This window comes from Pezoporus flaviventris, unplaced genomic scaffold (assembly GCF_033815535.1).
Source record: "Pezoporus flaviventris isolate CSIRO_AGI_PZ_B2104156 unplaced genomic scaffold, CSIRO_AGI_Pfla_v1 ptg000057l, whole genome shotgun sequence".
Taxonomy (NCBI): Eukaryota; Metazoa; Chordata; class Aves; order Psittaciformes; family Psittacidae; genus Pezoporus; species Pezoporus flaviventris.
Window position 1 is genome coordinate 5027995 of NW_026892605.1, and position 18126 is coordinate 5046120.

General features: G+C 41.4%; 1 protein-coding gene across 3 annotated transcripts in view; it reads right to left on the bottom strand.

The window, feature by feature from the left end:
* The window catches only part of NNT (nicotinamide nucleotide transhydrogenase), a 49881-nt gene extending 32223 nt beyond the window's left edge, over window positions 1–17658 (bottom strand). The window contains exons 1-8 of one of the 3 annotated variants that reach the window (XM_061469433.1): window positions 17603–17658; window positions 16391–16588; window positions 8826–9055; window positions 7463–7680; window positions 5893–5980; window positions 5142–5230; window positions 1619–1806; window positions 778–911 (exon numbers count right to left, since the gene is read on the bottom strand). In XM_061469433.1, coding sequence (XP_061325417.1) covers window positions 778–911; window positions 1619–1806; window positions 5142–5230; window positions 5893–5980; window positions 7463–7680; window positions 8826–9055; window positions 16391–16541 — 1098 coding nt within the window. In that variant the 5' untranslated portion in view covers window positions 16542–16588; window positions 17603–17658. Of the gene's footprint in view, window positions 1–777; window positions 912–1618; window positions 1807–5141; window positions 5231–5892; window positions 5981–7462; window positions 7681–8825; window positions 9056–16390; window positions 16589–17377; window positions 17401–17559; window positions 17583–17602 lie in introns of those variants that run through there. The other 2 variants (XM_061469435.1, XM_061469434.1) reach the window with 2 other exon arrangements.
* Window positions 17659–18126: the final 468 nt, after the last annotated feature.

Sequence of the window (18126 nt, forward strand, 5' to 3'; positions counted from 1 at the left end):
GGAAGCTGAGGCTGGCATGCACATACAAGCAGGCTTAAGTTAAAACACTGCTCCCACAACTGAGAGCCAAGATCCATGCATGCTTCCAGGAATCCTGGCTTCACAATACAATGCTATGGCACACTGATAATACCTCTGCACTGCTGCTTTTTTTTCCACAGGTCAGTGCCAGCACACTATATCCAGGGATAATACTCCTCTGACTAAAAGTGTTCCGTATAAATTCTTCATGCAAGTATCTGATTACTTCTGTTCTGCATACTCTAATTTTTTAAGCAATGACATCAAAAGCCCTAGAAAACCACAAAGCCAAATACAGTGCATGACTCATACACACACAGCCCTGCTAATATTAATAACCATGGCAACAGTATGTCCTACAAGCTTCCCTAATAACACCATTATGTCCTGACATCACCAAATAAAGAACCTTGGAAACCTGCTACTTTTAATCTCATCACCCAAATTTCTGTAACTGCTAGTAGACTCCTCACAAGTACCAAAAATAAAACCCAAAAAGCATGAAAAACAGGCTCTCTACTGGGCCAATAAACACTGGAGCAAAACCAAAGTAGTAAGTTCAGTCCAGAGCAAAATTGCTTACTTTAATGAACAGGTAGTGATAATGAACCCTAGTTTGGCTTACAAGTGGTTGAGGTACATAAGGATTACTTAAGCCCAAATAGTGAAATCAGCTACTCATTTTCAGCATACAGTTTACAAAACACAATGTGAATTCACACAAACTGAGAACAATCTGCAGATTAAAATGCTCACCTTATGAACATACATTTCTCCAGGCTTTGTAGTCTCAATGTTTCCCCCCGATTCTGCTGCTAAATCCACAACAACGGAACCTTCCTTCATTGATTCAATCATATCTTTCTTAAACAAGATGGGAGCTTTTTTGCCTTACAAGACAAGGCATTTTAAGTTAAACACAAAATAAAGCTTTTTATCTGTATAGCTCAGGAGATACATTCTCTCTATATGTAAACCTGCTCTCTAGATATATAAACCTTATTTTTTTTAAGCAAAATTTTCAAGTCATCAGTACCTAGGATGAAATGTCATAGAAGGCTTTTTTGTACAAGCAGAGAAAAGAGATGCTAGAACATCTTGCTCTGAGCATGTAAAATTTTGTTCTCAGTAACTGACAACATCCAATCTTACAATTGAAGTCATAACAAAAAACAACAAAAGATGACAAATCAAAATACAGATGTTGTGCCACACAAATAGTAAGCTCTATCTTACTATGTTTCAATTACCAAAGACAGTACTGTTTTGTTTGGATTCGTTTTTGTGCACAAGCTGGATAGCAGCAGTAGCAGTGATGCAATAAATATGCTGGAGAATTACATATTCTTATTTTATTACCATCTATTCCTTGTTCAATAGAAGAACATGGTATTGAGTCAAAGACTCTAGTTTGTGAAAACAAAAGCTACAAAAAAAGACACATGCTTCAAAAACAGACATTGTCAGGGAAGTTAAAAGGTACATGGTAGCACTGAAATAACTCAGTAACACCTCTGTTTTCACTGCAGGCACAGCTCCAAAACATGCCAACTTACACAAGATAAATGAAAATCAGCATCTTCCACATAAAACATACCTGGAATAAGAGCTGTAGTGATGATGATATCAACATCTTGGCACTGTTTGGCAAAGAGTTTCATCTCAGCTTCAATAAATTCTTTGGACATTTCTTTAGCATAACCACCTTGTCCCTCTCCAGATTCCTTTAAGTCAACCTCCAAAGGCTCAGCCCCAAGAGACTTGAACTGTTCCAGAGCTGCAGCTCTAACAAAATAAAATTGCAGGGAAGAAAACAACTGCTGCCATGAAAATCCACCACGACTTTTCTGGTCTTTTTAGTAGCAGTTTCCACACAAGAGATCTAAAACTTATTCTAGGATTAAGGAGATCATAAGTTAAGTCCTAAAATGTATATATTAAGTGAAAAAAGTAATTGCATCACTAACTTGAGATCCCTAATAATAATAATAATAATTGGGTAAGGAATAGAGGCAGCCAAGGTTTCCTGTACACTCAGCAGCATTGCTCCAATAAAAGTCAACAGTTAAGCTCCCAGCTTTGAGACTAACTCCACTTACCCATTTCTCTTATCATGCCCAGGTACACCTACAGCCCAAACTTGGATGCCAAAGAGATGCCAAATACACAACCTGTGGCCCTGCCTTTAATCTGTTAAATGGGAACTAGTAAGCCTTATTTTTACAGGGAAAACTGGGAGGTCTGGGGGGTTAAGGGGTCGTGGGTTTGAGGGTTTATTTGGGTTCTGAGATTTTGGGGGTTTAACAGTTATCCTGAAAATCTGATATTTATTTTTCATCACATGGTATCACAGTAAATAATGAACTAAATTTTAGACTTAGCTGAACATTGACAACACACAAGATTTAAGATAAAATTCTTGCACACCAACATAAAAGCATAAAGGATGTTTAAGAAGGGAATTAAAAAAAATGTAAAAAGGTTTAGACAAGTTTTGATCATGCTTTTAGGAAAAATAAACTCCTTCTAATTTGTTTTAAGGCATATGCAGATTTTTTAACAAACCAGAGTGAAGGTTTCGTCATGTTGCACATCATAAATCTGGAGATATATTCATAGAATCATAGGATCATAGAACAGTTAGGGCTGGAAAAGACCTTAAGATCATCTAGTTCCAAACCCACTGCCATGGGCAGGGACACCTCACACTAAACCATCTCACCCAAGGCTCTGTCCAGCCTGGCCTTGAACACTGCCAGAGATGGAGAATTCAAAACTTCCTTGGGCAGCCCATTCCAGTGCCTCAGCACCCTCACAGAACTTCTTCCTTAAATCCAATCTAAACTTTCCCTGTGTAAGTTTTAAACCATTATCCCTTGTCCTATCAAAACAGTCCCTAATGATGAGTCCTTTTTATGTTGAGGACACCAGAACTGCACACAATACTCCAACCTCCTGGTCACGCTCTTTTTGATGCAGCCCAGCATACGGTTGGATTTCTGGGCTGTGAGCACACACTGCCTGCTCATGCTCATTTTCTCAATGACCAGCACCCCCAAGTCCTCCTCCCCAGGGCTGCTCTGAATCTCTTCTCTGCCCAACCTGTAGCTGTGCCTGGGATTGCTCCAACACAGGTGTAGGACATTGCACTTGCCATGGTTAAACTTCATGAGGTTGGCATCAGCCCACCTCACAAGCATGTCAAGGTCCCTCTGGATGGCATTCCTTCCCTCCAGCCTATCAACCAAACCACACAGCTTGGTGTCATCGGCAAACTTGCTGAGGGTGCGCTCAAGCCCACTGTCCATGTCAGCGACGAAGATGTTGAACTAGACCGGTCCCAACACCGATCCCTGAGGGGCACCACTCGTTACTGGTCTCCAGCTGGAGACCACTGACCACTACTCTTTGTGTGCGGCCATCCAGCCAGTTCTTTATCCACCGAGTGGTCCATCCATCAAATTGATGTCTCTCCAATTTAGAGACAAGGATGTCGTGTGGGACAGTGTCGAATGCTTTACACAAGTCCAGGTAGATGACATCAACTGCTCCACTCCTGCCCATCAGTTCTGTAGCCCCATCATAGAAGGCCACCAAATTGGTCAGGCAGGATTTCCCCTTAGTGAAGCCATGCTGGCTGTCACCAACCACCCTGTTGATTTTTCATGTGCCTTAGCATGCCTTCCAGGATTTTGGCAGGCACAGAGGTCAGGCTGACTGGTCTGTAATTTCCCAGGTCATCCATTTTCCCCTTCTTGAAAACTGGGGTTATATTTCCCTTTTTCCAGTTGTCGGGAACTTCACCTGGCTGCCATGACTTTTCAAATATGATGGCCAGTGGCTTAGCAACTTCATTTGCCAGCTCCTTCAGGACCCGCAGATGGATCTCATCAGGACCCATGGACTTGTGCACGTTCAGATTTTTAAGATGGTCTCGAACCAGATCCTCTCCTACAGTGGGCCCAAGGTCTTCATTCTCACAGTCCCTGCGTCTGCCTTCCAAGACTTGGGTGGTGTGGTCAGAGCCTTTGCCAGTGAAGACCGAGGCAAAGAAGTCATTCAGAACCTCAGCATTCTCCAAATCCTGTGTAGCTAGTTCTCCCGAGAGCCTCCTGAGGGGGCTTACGTTCTCCCCAGTCTGTTTTTTATTTGCTACGTACCTGTAGAATCCCTTCCCGTTATCCTTAACATCCCTAGCCAAGTTTAATTCTAACTGGGCCTTAGCTTTCCTAACCTGGTCCCTAGCTTCTCAGACAACATCCCTGTACTCTTCCCAGGCCGCCTGTCCTTGCTTCCACATTTTATAAGCCTCTTTTTTCATTTTAATTTTCCTAAGCATATTAAATATAGTTAAGAAGTACTAAATGCCACTTCTGCATAAAATCAAACCTATATAAGTAATTTTAATGCAAATACAGTATTAAGCACATAGAAATTCAATATAAGGCCATTTAACAGAAAATAATCCAGTTTGTAGTCCCCAGAGCTGTAAGACAAATGTTTGTGCTCAGTAATTTTCCCATGCTACTGCTCTAAAAAACGGCTATAGGACAAAATAATCCTTCCAAACATAAAGAAGAGACCCAAAGAAAGCAGAATTTGAAACAGCTTTAGATGCATTTTCTGTTCTTTCATCCTGAGATTTATAAATAAAAAAACTTGATCTCTTGCTTCTTTCAACCTGCTGAAGGAGAGAGTCTCTCCAAAGACTTCCTACCAGGCCTTTCTTGGATCAGGAGAGAGGAAGTGAATGAGAGTATGCAGCTATGAACCTGGATCAAAGCAAGCTATAAATAAGGGCTTAGATTATTTCTTTACTATTTCCTCTGTGTCCCCAAGAAGAAGAGAGACATGAAATTATGGATAAAAGCCCTACCTTTCTCACTCTCATAAAGTAATGATTTTTTTATTCATGTATTTCTGAATGATGCAATGATAAGGACTTTTTGGAAGATTTGGGTTTTTTAAGGTATAAAAAAACAGAGGAACAAAGATGGAATAAAAATAGCAGGAAAGGAACTGTGATTCAGCGCAGTACAAGTGCTTTCACTGTAATACTGACTCAAACTACTTAACCTTAAAATAACGTCAGATTGCTATTACCATTTTCATACACCTACCTAGTATCAAATCCACGAACCACTGCACCCATCGATTTAGCTGCTCCTGCAGAAGCCAGGCCAGCAACTCCTCCTCCGATAATCAAGACCTGGAATGATACAATCATTGTATTTGTAACATAACCTAAAATTAGAGCTGGTTAGAAAAGCAGCAGCATTGTACTGCCATTTAAACAAGCTACCTTAAGACATAGAACACAAAATTACTTTGGTAAAGGTGCCCCATAATCTAAGTTTAAAAGCTGCAACTCCTAACTTCACTTCTCTGAAAGCCAGCTCATCTGCAGCTAACAGTTTATGTAAGTATATGTTTTCTCCTTAGTTCCCCCCCCCCCCCCAATTCTACTTTCATTTCTCTTCAACCCAATCTACCTGCAATTCCAATCCAGCAATCCCTTCAATCATAGCCTTCAATGCACCAGAAATCCCAACATCTCTGACTTTTCTGAACTGCTTCCTTGCATTTCCTCATATGGGGAGAAGGGGGAAATCCATCCAGGTATAAATAGTCTGAAGTGCAAAACTAAGCAAACTTAAATAAAACTCACATTATTCTGCTATTCCCCAAAACACCAACCCTACAACAGGTAGTAAACAAAAATTGTTATGGGAATAACTACAGGAATTTCTGAAGTCTCTAGAACTAGCCCCAAGGCGCGAAAAAAGCCTTTTAAGACAGTTTCAGCAGTTGTTAGCTGAGCTCAGGAACTCACATATTCTTCTGCCACAGTATCTGTTTAATTGCACATACCTTTGCTGGAGGAACTTTACCAGCAGCTGTGATCTGACCCGTGAAAAATCGACCAAAGTGATTTGCTGCCAGTACCACAGCCTTGTAACTGTCAATTAAGGATGAACACGGATCAGTATTTTCCTAGGGTCAGTACAATTCCATTCATGACAGCAATCAAAAGAATAAACATTTGACCATAGCTTGCACAGGATAAAGCAAGTTTAATATTTTACTGTTGAGCACAAGTCTAATAGTCTGTATTTTTTTTTTTTTTTTTGGGGGGGGGGGGGGGGGCAGGGAATGCATTTTCAGGCATAATTTTTTGAATGCCATATACTGGATGTCCACAACCATTCACTCTCTCAAATTAAATTTTACCTGAACAATATACGCATAACTTGCTAACAGTTAACTCTGTGGTCTCTGAAGCTATCTTTAAAGCCTGTAACCTGAAGCTTGCTAGGAAGAAAACGTGAACAAGCAATTGCAAAACCCAGAGCAATTCTGCAGTAAGCTCACTTAGACAAACAAGCACACATTTAAACAAGATACTCTGACCCTAACTCTGCAGAGCTATATAGTTTAGGCCAAATAGCTCAAGCTTGCTACTTCTTTTGCCCCATCCGCTCTGTAGCCATTCAAGAACGGGTGGCTGGATGCCAAGTTAACATCAATAGAGCTATCCAAAAATGCAGATTAATGTGTAATTGTGTCTTTTATTAAAAACAGTGCACATTTTCTTGCACTGTTACTAATAGTGCTGTGTTCAACAGCCCCATTCCCCTTTTTACTATCTCTAGCAGGAATATATGCAGGTCTGTATGACAAAAAATTAGTTCTACTTTGGAATACAGGTTGTAGATTTTATACCTTTAAAAACATTATGAATTTCTGTATTTTAGTAAAATTACACAGAATGAAACACAGAGAAGTAACCAAACATGTGCTCAGATGTATAATGCTGGTGTCCACAAAATCTGGTAGCCTTCTCCAAGGTTTATTATGCCTCACAGACATCATCTAAGTAAAAAGTCAAAAAAAAAAAAAAAAAAAGGCAATAAAGAATCTAATAATAGAAGTCAGCTTGATGACAACATTTTAATGCACTGGAATACCTACAATACCAGTCACAAAGCATGAAGATGCCTGACAGTATTTGGTCTTTTGTTTATATCTGCCATGGCAATTACATTCATACTGCATGCTGCTTGGGTCAGTGAGCTCCCCGCACCACCAGATCTCAGTGACAGACAACCTATGTTCAGGCTTTCTCAAAAATAACTTGAGCCTGCTCAGATCTAGCTCGGATTAAAAAAAAAAAAAATAGAGAAAGCAGTCATAGAATTAAAAGAAGCGCCATCAATTTTGTCTATTTAATTTTTCTGTAGGCTTTTTTTGATCTACTGCAAATCTGACCACAATAAATTTAAGTTGGTTGGCACCTCCGTGTCATCCTCTGTGAAACAACTATATGAAAACAGAGGTACAGAATTGTTTTGTATATACCCAATACCAAAGCACATATCTTTTAATCCAACCATACTTACTCGACCTGAAAGAAAAAAAAAAAAAAAAGTAAGAGTCATACCCAGCAATGTTGGCCATGGAGCTAAGTGCATCATATCCCTGAGCAATGGTGATCCGTGGAACCTGATCCATAGCCAAGACAGTAGTTTTTTTCTCTGCAAGTTTTTTCAGGAGGTCTGGATTTTGTGCTGGGTAGATAAAACTAATCAGAGTAGCCGCCGTCTTAAGAAGATCTGCCTCGTGCACACCTAGAGCTGAGTTATATATAGGAGCCCTCACCTGAAGAGAGAAATTTCCAAATTAATCAGAAGAAATAAATCAGAACACTGGACTTTCTTCCTCCTCACCTGCAGCTGTCCATTCCCATCCACAGAGTACACAAGAATGGAAGTATATCAAAGGCTGTTTACATAACTGAACTGTTTACACAAATGAACACAACTGAGTAACTGCACTTCTTAACTGAAATCCATGCATTAGAATTAGCTCTAGGCAGACTGGTGACAGAACAGCAATAGCCATCACACTTTCAGAAAGATATGATGGCTTCTAACCAGCAATTAGTGCTTTTATGACAGACAGCTGCCCCAAACACACAATTTTTAAGCAAAATGATTACTGAGCAGATGTGCCATTAAGCTCTACAGGCTAAGAATCACTTATCAGTTTGCAATGCAGCACAGCATACAGAGAATTTCAAGCATGAAGTCCAGCAGATACTCATCTTCATCTGTACTCACTTCGAGTTTCTCACTTTTCTTCAAAAAGAAACCTACCTAAAAGGCTTGTTCACAAAGCAGCTCACAGAAATTCTATGTTCAAACCTGACAGGATAACTTTAAATAAAGCAGTTAAAAGAAGCCTCAGCATCAAGTTTAAGGTCTTTTTCCATTTTCCTTCAGTACTTTACACAACCTAATACCTCGCAAGCAACTTCACTTCTAGCAGCTCTCCTAGATCAAGTACAACTCATCTAGTTACAAAAACGTCTGAAACACTCACTTGTGGAATTGTTGGATGCCTGACTGAGAAAAGTTAGAAACCAGCATCTTCAGAATTCCAAGCAACTCTCTCTAAAGAATAATCTCAGTTGTATGTTACTACTTTTGCAGAGAAAGTTTCTTACAGCAGGAATCTCATTTGATTAGTCTAGAACTAGTAGCCTGCCACACTCTAGAAAACACATCTCCAAGCTAGTTAAAAACTTGGTAAGTAATTATCCTCATTTTTTTCAATGCTGCCATTTACTAGTTTATTACTGCAGGTGTACACCTGAGCTGTTAAAAAAAAAAAAAAAAAAGAAAACTGAATCAGAGGAAAACTCTAACTTACTTACTAAACTTTCAGCACACTAGCAGAAAAAAAATTACCTCGATGTTTCTCCAAAAAGAATGTAATAGGAGATATATTAATAAAGCAATTACTTTGATAATCAAATCAGAAGCCAGGACTTCCTTGGTCCCCTGGATCTTTGCTCCAACTTCTCTGTAATGGTCATCAGAAAATTTGGAAGCTTCTCCAGCACCAGATTCCACCACAACATTGAAGCCTTGTTTGGCCAAGGCTTGAACTCCAGCTGGTGATAGAGCCACTCTCTTCTCATTCTCAAATATCTCCTTGGGGACACCTACAGTCAGCTGTTTATATGGAATTCCTGTAAGAGTGGCAGATAAAACAGCATTAGTTGCAGATTAATAAATTGATATTAATGGCACTATTCAGTGCTGTACAGACACATGCAGACATGTCATACTTACCAGTTCTCCCTCCTAATGGAGGAGGAAGTAGAATGATCTTTGCTGGCACTGTAGTTTACATTTCCTTAAATTACACCACTTTGCTAGAGATCCTTGTTCTCTCAGGAATTGACAGATCAGCCCAATCAACCACACAAGCAGTAACAAGTGTCTGAAGTTCATACCCATCTGAATTTATAGTTCTGACTGTGTAACTGTCATTCTGACTTATACTTTACATGGTGTTCTGGTGATAACACATTCTACCTGGGGTAAGAAGGGTTTAAATCTCTCTAGTCACTATTGTGAAGAAATAAACAAATCAGTTTGTTCACTTGAACTGCATTTTAAATGAGCATGTTTTTAATGCTTATCAAATTACAGTTGTCTCTGATAACTACTAATGAATGTAACTTACATACTACAGAAGACATTGAAAGATCAAATTAAGTGCTTAAATACATAATTTATAAATACACAGACTCAAGCAGTATACTTATAAATCAAACTACTGCTTTAAATATACTAGACAGCATGCAGTCCAGCATGAAGGCCCAGTTTTGCATCAGCTTTCAGTGCTGTCTGACTAGAATTTAAACCTGGATTGTGACATTTGTACATGAGCCACTTGCACCACATATAGATTAATGAAATATATGTGCCTAAGCAGTCACGGATACTAAAGATCAAGCAGCAAACCAAAAAAAAAAAAAAAAAGGGTGAGAGGAAGGTGATGAGAGGTTTATTTTAATTTACAGATCTGTTTTTCATTTTGCCACTGAACTATGTATTCTGGTACAAACATTGTAGCAGACTAGTAATGTGTTGCATGTTTTAGGAAGGCCTCCTTTTCACTTTTTTCCTTTTGTTTTTTTAAGATAGAAACAAGCAAAACAAAGCCAAACCATACCACACTAGAAGAACTTGGACGAACTGAGTTAGTTTGATGTTTTAAAAGCCAAATCTGAAATAAAAACTAGGACTATAAGGTGTTTAAAGTTGAACATCTGAAAATGCTTAACAACTTTCAAGATACTATCAACCTATAATGTTCTGAAAAAAAATTGCTAAACTGGTAGTTACGTATCTATATGTACTTGTCAGTCTTGTAATCCATTAAAAAAAAAATGGTTGAACATATCCAAGAAGATGACAGAGCTCACCAAAAAAGTGCATTACTTCTAATTATTTTTACCTTTTTTCTTTTTAGCTTTCTCTTTGAAATTGAACTAATAAAATAGTAACAAATAATTTGAAGACAGAAGTGTTGCGATACTTTGTAATTTAAAAAATTTTAAACATTCTCCAACATACAAGACAAAAAATCAAATTCAGAAAAACATGATTTAAAGGAACATGAAGTCACAGCAGGAGTGAGAATGCACATCTAAAACAACAGACGCACAAAGGTGACAATGCTTTGCAAAGATTTCTTTCGCCAGCATACACCACATATAATTATCACTGTGCAAACTGTGCAACTCAGGGCATCCCTATCAGAGCAGCACTAACCACTTTAAAGCCACAGTAACTGTTGCTGTCACTCATACAAATCACCCTTCTCGTTTGGAAAGAACTTTCTCTTCATTTCTTCTCCTAATTAGTACACAATAAAGTTCTGCTTCTGATTTTCACTAAATCAGTTCAGTGGAAACAAGCTCTGCTTTCTTTTAGAAGCAGAAATGAAACCTAGAAGATTAAAATTTGTTAGAGTAAAGAGACCAATCATCATTCCAAATGAAGTTGTTCTAGGATAAAAGGCAAATAGCTTTTCAAGAAGCACTAAGAAAATAAGAACTGGAGCGCTACCTTGCCCTTCTGCTTCTCTAAGTTTCTGCAGCACACAAATTCAGAGAAAGGAAGGAATTATAGCATGAAAGGGATAGAAAGATGACTGCAAATTCAAAGGCACACAAACACTTCGCTAAAGATTATGTACTTCTCAGGAAAATTTTTTTTTTCTTTTTTTTTTTAATCTCCTACAGCTCAAATGACAATAAATGCTTCTGGGTTTTTTTTTGCCACCTTGTTTTGTGTGGGGTACCATAGTAAATGCCTTGGAGTGATGGGACAAGAACATGCTCTCACTGTATACCAAATGTGTTTCCTTATTTCTCCTTTTCATGTTGGTACATCTTGCATGCAATAAAAACAAGTAAAACTATTTGTGCACCTTATTTAGCAAGGAGAACAACCAGAGACCAATACTGAGGACTATGATGGGGCTACGGAACTGATGGACAGGGGTTGAGTAGTTGATGTCATCTACCTGGACTTGTGCAAAGCGTTCAACACTGTCCCAGACAACATCCTTGCCTCTAAATTAGAGAGACATCAATTTTACAGGTGGACCACTTGGTAGATAAAGAACTGGCTGGATGGCTGCATGCAAAGAGTTGTGGAAAATGGCTCAATGTCCGGCTGGAGACCAGTAATGAGTGGTGTCCCTCAGGGGGTGTCCCTCAGGGATCAGTGTTGAGATCAGTCTTGTTCGGCATGTTTGTCGGTGATATGGACAGTGGGATTGAGAGCACCCTCAGCAAGTTTGCCGATGACATCAAGCTGTGTGGTTCGTTTGATAGGCTGGACGGAAGGAATGCCATCCAGAGGGACCTTGACATGCTTGTGAGGTGGGCTGATGCCAACCTCATGAAGTTTAACCATGGCAAGTGCAAGGTCCTACACCTGGGTTGGAGCAATCCCAGGCACGGCTACAGGTTGGGCAGAGAAGAGATTCAGAGCAGACCTGCGGAGAAGGACTTGGGGGTGTTGGTTGATGAGAAAATGAACATGAGCGGGCAGTGTGCACTCGCAGCCCAGAAAGCCAACCGTGTGCTAGGCTGCATCAAAAGGAGCATGACCAGGAGGTCGAAGGAGGTGATCCTGCCCTCTACTCTGCTCTCGAGAGACCTCACTTGGAGTATTGTGTACAGTTCTGGTGTCCTCAACATAAAAAAAAGGATATGAAACTGTTCGAACAAGTCCAGAGAAGGGCCATGGGGATGATCAGGTGGCTGGACCACCTCACGTGTGAAGACAGGCTGAGAAAGTTGGAGCTGTTCAGCCTGGAGAAAAGAAGGCTGCATGAAGACCTCATAGCACCCTTCCAGTATCTGAAGGGGTCCTAAAAGGATGCCTGGGAGGGACTTCTTATTAGGGACTGTAGTGATAGAACAAAGGGTAATGGGTTCAGACTTGAACAGGTGAAGTTTAGATTGGATATAAGGAAGAAGTTCTTTACTGTAAGGTTGGTGAGGCACTGGAATGGGTCGCCCAAAGAAGCTGTGAATGCTCCATCCCTGACAGTGTTCAAGGCCAGGTTGGACAGAGGCTTGGGTGAGATGGTTTAGTGGGAGGTGTCCCTGCCCATGGCAGTGGGTTTGGAACTACATGATCTTAAGGTCTTTTCCAACCCTAACTATTCTATGATTCTATGACTATGTCCTCATGCAATGCTTTGGGAGATCAAATCCAAGATAAACATTCAACAAGTCTCATCTGCCTCTCACCTTCTGTTCTTCTCTGTCCCACTACCAAATTTCTAGCAAACAGCAAATACAGAAGCACATGAACACAGAAGCAAAGAGACATCAGTTTGCCAGCAGTTAGCTACAGCAGGTACAGGACATTTATCAAGAAAACTATACCGAGCCATCACATCATTCAACACCAGAACAAAGCGAATGTCTACAACTGCAAAGCAAAGACCTATGTTAAAACTTCAGGACAGGCTACAATAAATATTATTTTTGAATAATAGCTATACTATGAGCACAGATTAGGTTACTAAACTCAGCAATATTATGGAAGTTATTACTTTTCAAAAGTTTAAATCTAGAATCATAAACTTAGGATCTTGACTGAGATTTTATTTCAAGAAAGAACATCTGCAATCCTTCCCACACATTTTAAACTGCATGAGAATGTGAAGCTTCCAAGTTGCCTTTCCAAGTTTCCACATCCAATAATTTCTTTAAGAATTGCCTTGAGAATGTTTTAATAACTTAGTGCTTTATCACATGAAGATTTTCAAGAAACTGACCACTACACATATACCTTGAGAGCCTTTTTTGAGTCACATGAAGATTTTGAATGTACTGTTCATTTTGTAGGAAATACGCCACTTTTTTTTTTTTGATACAAAGAATCAATAGCAAAAGGACACTGCCAATACCAAAAGTGGCAGTAACATTAAATTTCACAGGCCTAAGAATCTTAGTGTGGAATATAGAAAACTAGTAAGAAGCCTAACATAATCTCAACTGTGTAATGAAGACATAAAGCACAGTCTCAAACTTCAAGTAAGCAAAATAAGTAGGTAGTCTAAATCTTCAAGCTCCAGAAATCAAACAAAAATAACTATCATCAACAGAAGTGATGCTCTCCATTTAACTTTTATCTACAAACCAGGTGTTTAAAGAAGATCATAAGCTAAAACTAGCAAGAAAACTTAGAACATTCTATGTAGAGAAATAGAGAAAAATAGAGATTTTTTTTTTATTCCCCTAACCTGATTTCAGGAAGAAGTCTGGAGGAAAGTATTACCAACAACAGACTTGGAGAAAAGAGAAGTTTTGACTATATGCCATATGTTCTGGGATGGTAAAACAGGATATGTAACCTGCTTAATTTTTAAGTTACTCTAATACCAGCTTTAAACCAGACATCTCACCTGTTCTGAAGATAAGGACATATTCCAAAGAACAGCAATATGATGTTGGGAAAAAAAAAAAAAAAAAAAAAAAACACCAAAAAGCAAACCTAAAGAATGGTACAGAATATTAAACAAAAACCTGATACCTCTTCTTACACAAGCAAGGGGATATAAAAAAGAACTAAGGAAATTAATGGAGAATACCTATGATTTATAAATAATGTACAGCTTATCAAGAGAATCAGTTGATAGTGAACTGTTATAGGTTTAAAAGTTCTGCTATACAGGAAAAAAAAAGGCCTTTTTAAGCAAGAAGAATCAAAATTATCAAAATTAAAATTACATTAAAAATCTCAAGATAGAGATGGGTGAAAGTCACAGAGCTCTAAGGCAAATGAATCTGGAAGTACATTGGAAACCTGACAGTCAGTCACACTTCACAGGGCTTGGGAAAGTTTTGCATCTGTTTCTCAAGCACCTTGTGCTAGCAACTATTTAAGATAGATTGCAGAATACTTTTTTACTCCTGTATGAAAATGCCTATGTTCCTAAGGAACACAGAAAGCAAATTAAACAGCAGTAAGAAATGTATCCATCTTCCAAGTTTACTTTTCAACTGACTCCAAATCCCTTCACACCTGAAGTAGCTGCTGTTCCTGTACATGACATATCCTGGATTAAATGAAAGCTAATCTGAGAGAACGGAAGTAACAACCACAGGCTTAACAAGAATTACTGTGACAGGGGTCTTTTCAGAAAACTGACTGTTCCTAGTATTACAGTGATTTTACAAGTGTCACTGATAATTTCTAAAAGAATAAAATGTAGTTATTTTCCATGCTGTTAAATTTTGATTCAAGAGCACTTAAAAAGTATACATAGGCAACAGTACTGCCAGTAATTCGTCAGTCAATGGCTGGTTTATCCTTGATTTGTCCCCTACTGAGTGACAAATCACATGTTACCAAAACTAACTATGATAACAGCTTAATTATCAACCAAAATACTTCTCCAACTTAATTCTCAACATTAACTAACTGCATTGCATGAATACTATTCACTCTTCAATAAGGACTTTCACATGACAGATGTGAAGAGACATTCAGAGCACCGAATGCTTGAACACATGACACTTATCAGAATTCCCTGTCCTTGTGGAAAACATTCTGAAGAGTGATTCATAAAAATAGAAAAACACAGACGCATGAGAGACACAGACAAGCATACTCACTTCAGTAAAACTGAAAAGATCTTGCAGTTTCATGATCAAATTTGTGGTCAAAGTCAACTACAAAGATTGATTCCAAACTCAAACAACAACAAGGGCACTTACCTGGGACATCTGAGAAAGAGCCTTGACCCTAGTTTTCTACATCCCAGGTTAACACCACCAACCAAGGGTCAATTTGCCATATCAAGACAGACAGATGTCTCATTCAGTACGTAATATGAAAAAAAAACTTTGGAGCATCACAAATCTGTCAGTCAGAGCAAAGAAGTTCAGGTTCACCATGCAACTGTGGTAAAAAGCCATGCGATACCAATTATAAGGAGCCCTTGGGACTAAAGAAACTCTTCCTCTCACCACATTTCTTCAGAAGGTCCAAATCATTGGCTCACTGATTTGAGAGGACCCCAGAACGCACCGGCCATTGTTAGTACTGCCAGAAATTCCATGCAACAAAGGCTTCTCAGAGTTATATAGTCTCAACTTGTGTCCTGTGTTTTCATAACCAGACACTTCAATCCGCAAACAGCACTACTTTTCTAATACTAAGATATCTAATACAGTTACCTACTGTGCATATCTGGAAGAACTGAACATCACGTGTACAGTGTCTAACTTTCCACATTAATCTGTCGCAGACTGAGAAGATCCTAGATCTGCACTGCAGCTGGGTCTCTAAATTCCTTCAGGGAAGCATGACCCATGCAGGATAATGGGCAAAAATATCATTAAATCAGTTTTATACATTCTCCAGTCCTCTAGCTCTCAGGCTACACACTGCATAGGGAAAAAAAAAAAGTCAGTTCTGATTTTCATGCAGCAGGCTCACATCATAAACTGGAGCCAAGGACCCCCCTCCACTCCCCCCTCCATTTTTTTTTTCTCTCCAGAAAATACCTGAGCCTGTCCATTATCTGCCCATAAACGTAATTAGTGCAAACATAGCAACAAGCCCTGTATGTGAAGATGCAGATCAAAAGTTCTTCAAGGCAGTGCAACATAAGTTTTCTGAACAAAAGACTTCTTTTTTAGATGGGATAGCTGCATCTACATATAGTCATGCTTGCAGATCCTCTCTCTATGAGGGCTCTATTTTCCCCTGCATGCACACAAAGAGTTGCACAGCCACATCTCTTGGGGAACTCAGGCTTCTTATTAAGAAAAGTATTCATAATAAACACAAACACCTTTCAGATACCCCCTTTAAAACCAGCGTAAAATTGTACTACATCTGACCCAAGCATGCTACTGACATGATTTAAGAGCACTCTTTTTAAGTCTCTTCTGTACTAATGCATGTCTGAAGGAAAAATTAAATCTATCTCCATATTTTAAAATAAAAGATTATTTACAACAGTGTAAACAATTTACCTGGTTTTAGAACTGCCCGAGTCGTGAGCATCCTGTGGGTTCTAAACATTCGCAATCGTGGCATCTTTGCAGAATGCACATTAGGTGGTAAGACACTGCAAAAAACAGGAGCGGAGCACCCACTAACAGCGGCGCGCAGAAGGCTCGCCATTTTGCCCAGACCTTACAGCAGACTCCTTGCCACTTATGGAATTCGGGCTGCACACATAAAAACAACGCAAGAATTATTAATGATACAAGACAGAAGGCATGTAAACTCAGTAGCCCAAGTCCTCGTCTACTGCCAGGAGCCATGAGATGATCATTTCTCCCCTTTTCTTCCTAGCTAGAACTTTCTTTTTGACTGAGGCAACTAGCGAACTAAAGTAACAAGACCATAGCAGGGTTGACATTATAATAAGTTGACCTAGAAATCGCATTTCTGTGCTCAAAGTCTGAATTCTCCTCACACCACCACTGTAAACCAGAACCTTTGACTCGTGTAAACTTCCTGCGCTCCACAGAGCCAAACAATTCAACCCCCTACCACAGTTCCCAGAACAGTTACCCGCTGCGGGACAGCATCTCACGGGCGCTCCGGACACATCCCAGAGCAGGCACTCGGGCTGCGACAAGCGGGGCAGAGGGCAGGGGAGCCGGGAGGCCGTCTTCAGCAGGCGGGTACTGACTGCTGACGGATGCAAGGGCCCCTCGCCCGACACCCAGACGGGTCCAACGCGCCGTCCCGTCCCTCCCCACAGCGAGGTACCACCGCTTCCCCACCCGCCCTGCCCACAGCACAGAGCCCCGGTTTTGTTCCCGCTACTATTTATAGCCACGGCCACTGAAAGACCTTAGTTGGGCAGGCGGCTCGCCCCCCGCCCGCCAGGGCCCCCCGCCCCCTCCTCCCCGGCACAACGGCTATCGCGCCCGCCCAGGGGGAGGCCCGCAGCCGCCACTTCTCCGCTCCCTGCCTGGGGCCCGCCCGCAGGCCCCTTTCCGCGCTACCTGCCCTCTCCACACGTCCTCCCTCCCACAGGTCTTTCCTTCCTCTCTCCCGCCCTTCCTTCCCGCGGCTCCTGGGCGCTGCGAGAAAGAGACACCGCAGCCCTCCAGTCAGCAACGGCCAGCCCCCGGCCAAGCAGCGAGAAAGCAGAGATGTCACCGCCCCTATCCCGCAAGACACCCACCCGCCGTAACGCCAGCGCTGGCCCTGCCGCTGCACTAACAGACCTTGGGTCGAGGCGGCGCGGTAGCTCCAGCGCGGGGTGGGGTGGCGAGGGGCGTGGCGGGGCGGGACGGGACGGGACGGGATGGGATGGGATGGGACGGGACGGGATGGGATGGGATGGGACGGGACGGGACGGGACGGGACGGGATGGGACGGGACGGGATGGGATGTGATGGTGTAGAGGGGGTGTGGGGGGTGCGCTGCCCGCCAACCCGGAAGGAGTGAGGGGAATGCATGGGTCGGGGCGGTCCGCCAGCGGGAGGGGAGTGGCGGGGTCTGCCCGTCACGTGGTGCTTTGCGTGCCGCCGGCGGCGCGCGGCTGAGGGTTGACTCCGCCCCCTGGCCCTGCCCTCAGGACGGTGCTGCGGCGCTGGCGAGGCGTTTCCCGGAGGAAGCTGAGGTGTCGCGGCCGCGGCTGAACGCGTCGCAGCCGTTGCTGGAGGCCGAAAGTGTTGGGCGCTGGCAGCAGGCGGGCGCGTCCCTCAGCCGTGGCAGGCCGCCGGTGACTGGGACGAGGAGGCGAAGG